A 13240-nucleotide genomic window follows, 5' to 3' on the forward strand; every position below is an offset into this window, starting at 1 on the left:
GGCATCTCCTACAAGATATTCTACGTAAAATAATAATTGGAAGAACCTATCGCGTTAAAATCCGAACTAGGACAAAAATGCATAAAAGTAAAGAGCAAAACCGCGATGCATTCGTATATTTGTGCAAGTTGTGCAACTCTTATATTGATTATTACGCTTAACTTTGAAACGTATTAGCTACCATGTAATTGAAACGTCACAAAAAATAAAATAAACTTTTTGCAAATAAAGAAACTGTGAAAGCGTCGAGTTTAAGGGATGCAACTCTCTTTCAAAAGTTTTCGTAAAAGCGTATAAAAGTTACGTATGTGTATACAAACAATAATATAAGAATAATAACTGATTGAAAGATGAAAAATTATACAGATATTAGGAGAGGCGACTAGGTTGAATCACATGCATTGACATTAGTCACGTATGTATAAGAAGGTGGACTGCTTGTTGGTGGATTACGTAAATAAAAATCGGATTTTAATCTGAGATATTTTACGATTGACATGAAAATCATCCGAAAACATATCTCTCCACCCTTCGTTTTAGCATAAATGCAGATGAAATGGAAGAATGAGCCGAAGTAAATGAAAGATCGATCGATGATTTTTTAAGTGAAGTATACGTTACGTTATACTGTAGGTATATAAAACATCGATTCATAAATGCTTTCAATATCAGTACCCATTAACGAATAGAGCTCTCTTTTTTCTCCTCAACTTTTGAACATCGAAGATTATACAGAATCAAAAAATAAAAATACAAAAATTGTGATATGTTAACGCAACTTCCCAAGTCTCATGCAGCAGCTAGAGAATATGTAATTTATATAAGAACAAAAAAAAATATTTAAAAAAATGTTCTAGTTCATATTTATACTTCAAGAAGAAAGAAAAAAAGAAGAAAAAAAAGAAGAAAAAAAGAAAAGAAAATTGCCTCTAAGTGAGAAACGAAATGAAAATGATAACGATGATTTATTATATTGTACTTCGATCATGCGTAGTGAAATATGACGAATGATTGAACAAAACCATAAAATTGTATGTATGACATCTACGCATGCAGGACAAATGAAGCAAGTTTTTACAATTATGAAACAAAACCATAGAAAACTACTTAACAATCTGATGATTTATCAAGCAAGTTCGAGTGTAATTTGATAGTACAAGTTCCCTCCTTTCAGTGCATACAAATACAATAACTGAATAGAAGAAAAAAAACGAACAAAAAATTATTGGTCGAATGCAATTTTGTGAAAATGAATATAATCCTTGTATCGGTGATATTAATTAGGTAGAGTGAATCGTCTCTAGAGAGGATTACCTACCTGTAAATTCGTCCTCCCATTCTAAACCAGGATTTAGATTGTACTCGTCTTGAAGGAGGGAAAAGAAAATGTCAATCAATCACGTGTTTTATCATGTTAGTTATGTTTGTATCTAATTTCACGTCTCTCATAGAAAATTATTGATGTATGCCACGAAAATATATTTACATACATATCCTTCATGGATATAAGAAAACCTGTTAATTATTCTAAAAAAATAGCACGCGAAGTATACGCTATAAATAGCCTATCGATTAATTTTGAATCCATTAGCATTTTGATCGAACAGTTACAATTACGTATAAGATCTATTCGTTAATGTTTTCTCCTTTATCATGCAAGATACATCAACAATTAGCTAGAAAGATTGAAATGGTAATATTGGATTGGAGACGATAATATTAATTATAAATATATTTATATACATGCAAATAGTATAGTAATATACCCTATAAACATCATCATATTTGTTAACAAGATTATGCTCTAAAGGGATCGATAAACAATGTAAAACTTTTTCTGATCTTTGTATAAAATACCTATTATATACCTTTAAATTTGATTTTATAACAAAATTCGTCATCTTCGCAATATATACATACTGAATTAATAAATCCATTTCTTATAACATTTTTTTCTAATATTAATTTTTGCAAATTAAATCGACGATACACGTACATCTTACGAAATTGCAATCCCTTTAGGCTTTTCAACAAACTTCAGTTAAAAATCATCATATATACGTATACTGTAATCTCTTTATTCGTTTACAACTACGTCGCTAATTTAACGATCTAAGGGAATAGTAATTTTTTAATAAATCGATTACATCGTAAAACGCAATATTACAAATTTTGGGAAATAAGTTTTTGTAGAACAACAACAACAAAAAAAAAAAAAAAAAAGAGGGAAGAAGAAACGAAGACGAAGACGAAGAATATTGACAAAATTGAAATATTTTAACATAATAGACTGACATCTCCGACTATTATTAATTTACATAAATGAATTCACCATATTCCAATCCGTTTGAAAGATATGAAATAAAAATAGCTTTTATTAAAAGAAAAGTATTATCACAAAGTTTAAATAATACGAAGAGACGTTTTATCGGAAGAAAAATATTAATAACATTTGAAATACGTATTATTTTCACAAAATGTATTTCTATGTGAACAAACAATTTCTAATTTTTACTAATTCAATGAACTTTCTTGCTATATCATTTTCACAAAAAACGAAACCGTGCTGTTAAAAAGCAACATCTGCAAATCGAACTTTTGCGACACTAAAAGCTCAAGCCACAGAACTCGTTGCTGTGTGTTCTTTTCTTCTATTTAAAAAAAAGAAAACTTTGTTTATACAATATTTACCAACTTTAACACCATATGTTACCCGCTCCCATGTTAGTATACTGCAGTAACCCAAGTAACTACGAAAACTATAACCGTGAAATCGCGTCGAGAACTCTGGAAGGTGCGTTAAGTTGTGACAAGATTTGTCAATGGATATTCACACAATAAAATATTTTTTGTTTCAGACAATCCCAGTTTCAAACAATATCGAATAATTCGATAAATTGTTTAAGTGTACTCTTTATTATAAAATCTTATCAAATATCAGAATGTTAAAAATGTCTATAGTTTACTTTATAAACTTTTATAGTGCGAAAAATTTGTATTAATGAAAAAATTGGCAAGGATTACTTGATACAGTTTTACCAGCAAATATGATTTTATTCTGTAAGAATTACTCTATACTATAATTATGTTATAATTCGAGAAATATTTCGGTTAATAGAAAAGATATCATTAAGCGTAATAGAAATATAAATAAAATAGAAAATTTAAATTTTTTACGATAGAATTTTTTAACTCTGTCTGTAAATGGATAGTTAAGTACTCCAAAGGTAGTCTACAAATTTTCAAAATATATTTATTTAACGCTAACGAATATAAAGGCTAAATATTTTTACTATGTATTTAAAGTATCGGAAACATGGAATTACATTTTGCAATTCAACTTCTGTACAATAATCTTTCGTATGTGTTCTGTACATTGTGTTTTGCATATAAATTGGTTTCCAATTTTTAACAAGTATTTAGTATTATTATACTTCGAAATGTAAAATTTATACATTTATGCGTGTTTATTTCTTCTCATTTAAGTATCTATAGTGCATGCTTTCATAAATGTATAAATGTTAAAATATTTCCGTTTCAGAATCGGGATGTCAGATAAATTCTCAAAAAAATGATAAATACAGAAACTAAAGATAGAATACACCAATAAAAAAAAAAAAAATATTGATATAAGAAGTAAAAGAGCCAAAAAGTCCAAAGCAAGATATAAGGTAGCGAAGATATTCTAGATTCTGGGTGGAGAGTCATTTTGTATGTCTACAATACTGATAAATTTTATTCAAATATAGCTCACTTCGCTATTAAACTTTTACATGAATACTTGAGCTGAAGAGAAAGGTAGAAAGAAAGAGGCAGAGAGAGAGAGAGAGAAAAGAGAGAGAGAGAGAGAGAGAGAGAGTGCATTCTCTAGCTTACTAGCTAATCCATGTAATGGTTCTCTTACCTTTAAAATTTATTATAATTTTAAAAATTTAGATTTTCGCATATGGAATTCATCTTTTACATATCTATTCCGTCCTAATGCTTTAAATTTGTATCTCGTTTACATTTTACATATTGTCAATTCTAAGAGAATAAATGAAATATATCTAAACCTAAATCTGAACCTAAAACTTGTTGAAAACCAAGAGAAATCATAACTTACCGTAATAGTCGAATGCATGAGCTGAGAAGAGGAGGGAAAAAAATTGCACTTAGTTACAATCTTTTAAGAATGCACTACACTAATAGCACCTCTCTACACTCAGACCATAAGCATTTTAAGAGAAAAAAGTTTCGATAATAAAATATCTAGAAAAAATCAAATAAAAAGAAAACAATATACGATACTTTTGCGCCAAATGTCTATAATTGGAATTGGATTAAATAATATGTTTCATTCTTACTAACTTATTTCAAAGCATTTATAGCATTTTTTCTTATTAAAATTTATATTGCACGTGCTCGGTAAAAATATATTTGCCTTTATAAAAATAAGTTATTTCTTATAATCGTTTGTTAGATACTAAATAGAACTGAAGTTTTAATCGTACTAAGGAAAAAAAGAAAAAGAAAAAACAAAAAAAGAATTTTATACGCTGAATGTAGTTAGGTGGATATAGATTTGTAAATTTTTATATTGTGCTGTGCTGCGGTTCCTACGCGTAAGAGGAAACATACATATTCAATACTTCTTGCATTATTGAAATACGATTCAAACAGTATAATTTCAATCTTTGCCGTAATTCAACACCTCTTAAATTTTGTACTGACTATGTTTAACAAGAAGTTATAAAACATTTCTTATCGAATGTGACTACCAATGGATGCTTTTAATAAGCAATATTCAATATCTCACTTACATTCCTTGTCACACTTATTTCCACCCCCCTAAGTTTCTCAGAAATAAATTTTGCTATAAATTGTTCGAAATAAAAGTTTTGTTAGAGTACTAGACAAGTTTATAATGCACTACATTTTGCACACTATAATAGATAAAAAACAATAGACATGACATACAAACATTTTTGAACATAATATCCCTTTTTAAGTACTAAACAAAATACTAAGTAACTGGATTTCTAATATGTTATAATAATTGTTACAATTAAAACAATATTGCTTTCTACGGATATTCATATTCACAAATTATTAAAGCATCAATAATAATCATCTATCTGTTTGCTATAATAAATTTAATGCTAGCGCATATGAGTCAAGGTATACTAAATTATTGTTGTAATAAACTTTAAATTTTCCCAACAAACAGGACGCCTAATGTTAATATATTGTATAACTTTAATAGACTGTTAGTATATTATTAAATTAAATTATATAAAGCATGTTAGAAGCCTATTTATGCAAACAAGTGGACGTTGTATATGGTAGTGATAGATAAAATATATATATTACAACTGCATAATGTCAGAAAACTAAAATTTTTAATATTCTTTAAAAATTCCTTTCTTCTACTTAATACAGCTGAAAATGTTTTTACTTAACTCAACTTTACTCTCTATTGTTCTCAATTCAGAGATTAAAATGGGAAATTTCTAAATTCTTAATATTTCAATACATCTATATATCTTGTATATCTATCTCCATATACAATACTTGTAAATTAACTGAGATTGTAGAATCAATCAAATATAATCATCGTTTGGTTCAATTTTGATAATATTCGATACTGCATAGAAATACGAATAGAAAAGTTGATACAAGTTAATATAAATAGAAACTATTATCAGTTTTGATTCTACACTCCTCTGTTGCGAATATAGATATCTGTGTATCTACCTCTATTATATATTGTTGTACAACAATTATAGGAAAGGTAATAAAAAGAAGACAGAACATACATAGGTAGTTTGGTGCAGACCCACCTTTCCTGGGACGCCACCAGTCAGTCTCAAAGTAGCCTGCGGAGTAAGAGTGAGTTGGTGTTGTTGTTGAACAGGAGGAGTAGATGGTGTATGCAGAAGAAGATGCGGACAGTCCTTATGTCCAACACCAGTTGATTTGACCGTTTGTATCGCAAGACAATGGAATACGCGTATATTTAATAATGCCGCAAGTTCAGTTAGGTAACGGGACACGCATGTAACACGTAATATATCCCACATTTTTATACCAAATATCTTTCTTAAGTTTAACAATCATAAATAAAATAATACTTTATTATTAGAAACACTAAAAAAGTAAACTTTATTATAAAAAAATATATTTCAACGAATTATGTTTTATTTTAAGAATGATATATTCAAAAATATTACTGTTTAGTATTTGAATAATTCAAAAAATTTGTAGTAAAGTAGGTGGTATAAGAAATGGAATTATTAAAAAACCCCAACTTTTTGACAGTTTTTATAAATGTTTATATAATTAAGAAGAAAATTCCAAGATAAATAAAAGATTAAGAATCATAACCAACTGAAATTGCGGTTTAATAAAACGAAAGTGAAAATAAAAAAAGGAAATAGTTTCCATCACCAAGAAAAATAATATTTGTTTCCATAACCCGATTTTGTTAAGTGTTATCCATTTCTACTAATACTTCTTCTACAAAGTATGTAAAAGTGTACAAATAAAAACATTACAACATCCACTATATAATTGTTAGAATGCCCTTACATAATATACTTGAATATCACGATAGACTTATTATTTCCTCAATAACATTAAATTTACATTAAAAGCACAATGTTCTTTGTTATTATTCTTATTAATGGTAACAACAAAACATTATTAAAGATAAATGAATTCACTTGTTAATATATGCAAAAACTGTTCAAGCAGATATCTTATATTCATGACTATAGTTATTCTTTTTTAAGTGTTGAAAACTGCTGGAAACTTAGTTCAACAAAAGCTAATACACACAATAAAAAAATAGACAAATAAAACACCAGTATTGCTACAAATATGTGACATGCTATTTTTAAGTATGAACAAACTTTAAGAATATGTAAGTTTCCTCATTAGTTAAAATTAATCATAAAATACAACATAAATAAGTAAACCAATTCTCATTATTATCACAATAAAATCAAGATCACAAATAAAATAATGTGACTGGTTGTGTGTTATTACACAATGTATGTATTATTACATCTGGCTATGGTATTAGGTACCTATTAATATTGTCAGTAATGGCATATATGTTTTAAAAATATACATTCTTATATACACCACCCACTTTACCATATTCAACCATATATAGGCATATGTGAAAGTGATAGCATTTTTCAAAATACTAAAAAGGTATCAAACATTTTATAATCCTTTGTATTCTTCTGTGAACATAATTAATAAATTTAGATATTTAATATCTTCTAATCTTCAAAATTCAACTATAATGATTTTCAATCTTTAATAATGCATAGAGGAAAACAAGCTATAAGTTAGGATGAAAAAATTATCCTTATTTACAAAAATCTTATTGTGTAAGATTTTTTTACTAACTTTACTAACTTTACCTACTATACCAACTAACAAATATATATTGATTTGAATTTATCGATGAATATACCGATCCAACCAAAATCTTGGTCACAGAATAGCTAATTTTTTATAGAAAAACATTTTTATAAAAACGTTTGCTTTCTTAGAACAAAAACGGATTGAAAATTCAATTAAAATCAGATAATTGATCAGCACTTATCATCGAATAACCCACTATCTTTATCTATGCCTAAATATTATGAGACCAAAATAATTCTAATCCTTATTGTTATTTTACAAGCTTGATAATATTCTTTCTTGTGTCATCGGATTACATCTATTCATCAATGCATCAAACTATAGTAATAGGGAATTTTATTCAATTATAACAATTGTAAAGATATATTAAATGTCTTATATCGTAAATAAATGTAATCATACGTGATCGAGTAACTACTAAAAGTTGATTTTTTTCTATAAAAAGCTGTGAGAAAAATTTTTTTTATACGGACGGATCTACTCCTTTTGTAATTCAACTACTAATTTTCTTTCTTTTTTTTTAACTTTAATTCTTTACTATGAAGAAATATAAATTTACATTTATACGAATCTATTATGAAATTGACAATTTTAGAATACAAAGGATTAACAATCGATGCAATAAATAACTAAATATATAAATGTGACTGAATAAAAAATATATAATAATAACATATATTTCATTATAATCAATTCATTCTTTATAAACGTCAAAAAGATTATATTTTCTTATATTCGTGTGATATTTTAATTCGATTAAATTAACATTAGCGTAACACAAATATTAAAATGTTTTAAATGATTATATATAGTTCTAAATTCACAATTAAGAGCAACACAAAAGTGCAATTATTTAAAAATTGAATATAGTGACTCACCGTCGTGAGATGTGTGCGATGTTTGAATAGTTTGTGTTTGTTTGGTATAAACAACTGGTTCTTTCGGAGGAATATTGGTATGTGCCACAGAAACAATCGTTAGTTCCCGATTCTTCTTCCTAGCACTGCTGCTATCAAAAAAATGATAGAAATTAAATAATCCAATATATATCTTTATATAAAATATACGAAGAACTATCCAATATAATATAAATACCTCTGAGCAGAATTTATACTGGATGGCTGTAAACTAGCATCAGGAGTAGCATTAGCACTTTGTTCTGGAGTCAAAGAATTCATACTAGATAAACTGGATAAGACATCTGCGAACAAAATAAGTTGTGTCAAAGTAATATCTATGAAACTAAAATAAACATAACATTAAAATTTAATTATTTACCTGACACTGGTGCTACACCCAAGGATGAAAGCATAGCATCCAATTCTTTCCGATGATCTTTATCCGTTCCTGCAGCACGAACTGTAGCTTCCTCAACCTTTAATACAAAATTTTAAGAGATACATAAACATGTAAAATGATTAAGAACATTAAATTTAAATAAAAATTTCTTACATCTTTCTGTTCTTTTTCTCTTCTACGTCTTTCCTTTTCTTCTCTAATAGCCTGAAGTTTGGCTTTTTTTCTTTCAAGTTCTGCTTTTCTGTCAGACATCATTGTGCTACTTTCTTAACACCTAAACAATATTCGACAATATAACATTAACAAAAAACTTTGAGGCTATACGAAGAGATTTTGATCATTATTAGGATTATAAAATCCTTGACAGGTTTCACGAAATTTATTAACGGAACTTCAACCGGATTTACTGCGATTATTGATTTCTGTTCTATGACGTCAGTTTTAGGTCAATTTTTGTCCCGTGATAAATATATATATATATATAAATAATAAATATTCGCAGATATGAAAAAGCAAACGATTTAAAAATTGAAAAATGTGGTATAGATATGAGTAACACAATAATTAATATTCATGTTACAACGTTCTGCACTGAATTCAATGAAGAATGTCCATCTGTCATGTAATAATATTTACGCAATGAATTAATTCGAAACTTTCCATTTTAGTTAGAAAAACGTAGAATACATTCACCTTTTATCGTGCAACGTATTTCACAGGTACGAATGCCAAAAATGATTGTAGTTTCGATTTCTACATCATCTAATCGACCCGCCCGACATGCAAACCTTTTGCATTGCAACAACAACGCCACGGTATCAATGTTTGGTACTAAGTACTAACGGAATACTCGATACGATTTCCTGCATGTCCATATATGTGATTTGTAAATGTTTTCGATAGATGGCGGTAAAGAAATCTTCTATGGGCCGCTATATATATGTATCTGTATTTTATAAAATTATTCTTGTATTTAGCAAGAAAAGACAAACGTTAATGTTGAGATACATATACACATATATTTGCAAGTAATATGTCCTCGATAATTTTCTCAAAAAGTCCAAAATTATCTTTTCACAATTTACAAAAAAGATCACGAATTGCAAATAAAGATTTCATAAACATTTGTTCTAAATTAAGCATACTAGTTTTAAAGCTGTTATAATGTAATTGAGAATCTTGTTACACAAATAGAATCAACATTTCTTAAATCAGAAATATGTATGCACATATGTATATACTATGCGCATTATGCATGTCATGTACAATGTATACATTTGATTTTATGATTCATATTGCTCTTTGCGCACTCTTGCGGTAGGAATAGAATCAAAATATTTTACGAGTTTAATTTGAACGCGTCGTGTGTGTGTGTATTCAAAATAGCGATCGTTGTTCTTTTTTCTCCTCATTTAACGAAGTTTTCATTAGGCATCATAAGCAAGTAAGTGTCATTGACGTACTTTTAATACATTAATCGATACAGTAGAGTACTTTGTAGAGTATTCCCCACAGAAAAGTATTAACCTATTTATGTCGAAAAACTATTAGTTTAGTAGATAGATTAACTTTACTTTGTCAAATTCGGCGCATGAAAGACAAGAAAACGTAAACATACGTAAACGTAAACATAAGAATACTGCTCTGCGTCTTTTCCTCTTTCTCACACGTTAAATTTCATATAAACCTACGTATATGTTATATTACATATACATAAATATATACAAGTATATGTTGTAATATATGAGCATTGAATATAGGCGCCAAATTCAAATATTCAACGGTATATAAATAATTCTAACTATCGAATATGCACTGAATCGATAAAGTAAAGTTTTTAAATAGTATTTTTAAATACTAAAGTATAGCAATGTGTAAATATAAGCAATAATGTTTTTTGGTTTATACTATACTTGGTGGATACTATAATATGTATATTATGTATATATATACTTGATGAGAACTTGATGAAACAAAAATTTGAATGTACAATGTATGATGCACATGTATGTGATGTAAAATGTTAAATCATATATTAATTTATACTTATTTCAAATGTTTTGATAATTCGATTCTTATCGCAATATTGGTAATATTATCTTATACAGGATATTTCGATACGGGTAATACAATCGGATATGGGTGAATTTCTCATGAAAAAATAGTTCGAAACTACAGAATAGCGACTTTTTATTTGCTGCTTCATTTTTGAGAAAAGTAATTTAATTTAAAAAAGAATTTGAATTTCCCGTAAAAAATTCCTCCTACTCCTAGAATTCCTATAATAAACATCTGTAAGAATCGATTCTGGAACCGTTCTGGAACCGACCTAGAATCAAAAAAATAATCCACCGAGATAGAAAGATCCCTCGTAGCAATTATCCGAAATAAAGTTTAAACGCAATTGTTTAAAAAACCAAAGTCAATATCAAAACTATTTTCACACACAATCCCCTACTTTTTATATTTCATAAAAAGATTGAGAATAAAGAATGATGTTTTTTACAAATTCACACAGGAATTCACTACGTTAGCTGGTCTGTGCCAATACTGTTGTTCATCGCTATGTGTATATTCTTATTCGATGTAATAAACTGTTTCGCGAATATCACCTGACGAGACAAAATTCAACGGCTCATGATTTATCGTAAGACACGAAAAAAGAAAAAGAAACAGATAAAAAGTACATATTCGATATCACCAAAAGTCGGGTTGCTTAAAGAATCGCATGCATATTCCTTTTCGCAAAAGCGTGAAAGTCGAAAATTAACTCGGTAAGAAGTTCCGTAATGTACTCGACGTTACAAAGCAATTGCTATTTCAAGGAAATAGCGTAGTAGCAGGAAGGGAAAGAAAAGAGTAAGGGAGAAGGTTGATCATGGAGAGTTAGTTGGCTAGCATTGAGACACACGATCAAAGAAGTTTTCTAAATTCAGCCGCGAAATTAGCTTGACACTAATTTCACAAGGAAGCACGGGCAAGGCTAAGAAACCAGGAAAAAGATTGGCCAAGGGGGAGGCCATAGCTCGCGTGATGCTTCATACCGACTTCGCGTGTCGAACTCTGATTTGCTTTGTTGAATCAAGTGTATACCGGCTGCTATATCGCTCACAAAAGCGAATAAGATAGTGCATTTTCCCTTCTTTTATATCTTCTTACCCACTTCGACTTCGTTATTTTCGTCAATAATTAGATTCACGATAAAACGTCTGATTGTCAGTCACTATCTGGTATTTTAGACCTGGTACTATTAGGATCCCCATATTAACTCAATTATTTTAATATTTAATTTATGAAATGGTATTTCATTATATACGCTATTTTCAGTAGGAAAAAGGTATGTACAAAGGTATGTTTGTCAAAAGCTCCAAAGAAATTACTCGAATAACGATAATTCTATAGAGGATTAAAATGTCGGGTAGTCTTGACACTGATAAATCAATGTTTTAAAAGTATTATCAATAAATACCTAAAATTATCAAGTAATTAGATAAAACAATGAAGCAAATTACGTTTTCATTTAAATAAAACATAGCTGTAATTCGAATTTATTCGTCTTGAGTTTAGTTTATAGTTCGATATCGGTTTGATTATGCTGATTGATGTTTTCGATATATACATAATTTAAACGAACGGTGTTTGGAGAACGCAAATAAAGATTTATCGATATACATAAACCACGACGTATAAATGAAATTTAGATGCTAGATACTGGTTATAAACATTGTATTCGCATACATTGCATCCAATAGTCAATGTATGAAATAATTACTTGCCATATTTGGTACTTGATTTTTTGAATCAAATATTTTGAGTGTTATTATGATAGACAGAAATAAGAATGCGATTCGTTAAAATAAGAATTTACGATAGCGTCAACGAATGAGAAAATGAAAAGTATACTTATAATCGCTAGATGATAATTATTTATTACATGTAAATTTGTTTGATTTCTCCTCGATATAAATTTTTACGTACAATTAATTACGTACAATTAATTAAATACATATATCGCTTACTTATATTGTATCGGGAAATTAACTGCTTTCGGCGATTATAAAAATAACTTGCTTTCTGCAAATTCGGCGATTTGTCGGATCCATAGTGTTATGAATACACGTTGTTGGCTGTACCTATTACGTGTCCCGCAGGAATCGAATATCCCGCTAATATTTCGCTAGTCCGACAGTAATGGTAGATAGCCGAATATCGCTTTTCAGGAAAAGGAAACTGGAATTTACATGGATTTCCTTTCGTCGTTACGTCGCAATTTCTGTTCATCGTGTCGGAAACTATATAGTCTCGTATGTTCCCACGAACCTTGTATGTTTGCCAGATAAGTGGAAAGCCAGTGACGTAGGTCAAACTTTTGGTGGATTTACGGAATCTCAAATTCGTAGCAGCGTAAGCGGATCTCTGACCTCTCTGGTCAAACGAGTAAAGGTCAGTCTTGTCTGGTTTTCAGGCTAGGGGTGTAGGAAGAGGGAAAGTGTGGGATTCTCTATAGATCAGCAAGGGGACA

General features: G+C 28.8%; 1 protein-coding gene across 35 annotated transcripts in view; it reads right to left on the bottom strand.

Annotated features, from left to right (window-relative positions):
- LOC117206396 (cytoplasmic dynein 1 intermediate chain-like) overlaps positions 1-9564 on the bottom strand; it is a 12774-nt gene extending 3210 nt beyond the window's left edge. For 2 of the 35 annotated variants that reach the window (XM_033445706.1, XM_033445703.1), the window contains exons 1-8: positions 9412-9564; positions 8872-8992; positions 8698-8794; positions 8515-8620; positions 8298-8428; positions 5823-5858; positions 4106-4126; positions 1319-1366 (exon numbers count right to left, since the gene is read on the bottom strand). In XM_033445706.1, coding sequence (XP_033301597.1) covers positions 1319-1366; positions 4106-4126; positions 5823-5858; positions 8298-8428; positions 8515-8620; positions 8698-8794; positions 8872-8973 — 541 coding nt within the window. In that variant the 5' untranslated portion in view covers positions 8974-8992; positions 9412-9564. Of the gene's footprint in view, positions 1-1318; positions 1367-4105; positions 4127-5798; positions 5937-8297; positions 8429-8514; positions 8621-8697; positions 8795-8871; positions 8993-9411 lie in introns of all 35 variants that reach the window. The other 33 variants (XM_033445702.1, XM_033445699.1, XM_033445692.1 and 30 more) reach the window with 24 other exon arrangements.
- Positions 9565-13240: the final 3676 nt, after the last annotated feature.

This window comes from Bombus bifarius, unplaced genomic scaffold, assembly GCF_011952205.1.
Source record: "Bombus bifarius isolate JDL3187 unplaced genomic scaffold, Bbif_JDL3187 scf7180000008006, whole genome shotgun sequence".
Classification (NCBI taxonomy): domain Eukaryota; kingdom Metazoa; phylum Arthropoda; class Insecta; order Hymenoptera; family Apidae; genus Bombus; species Bombus bifarius.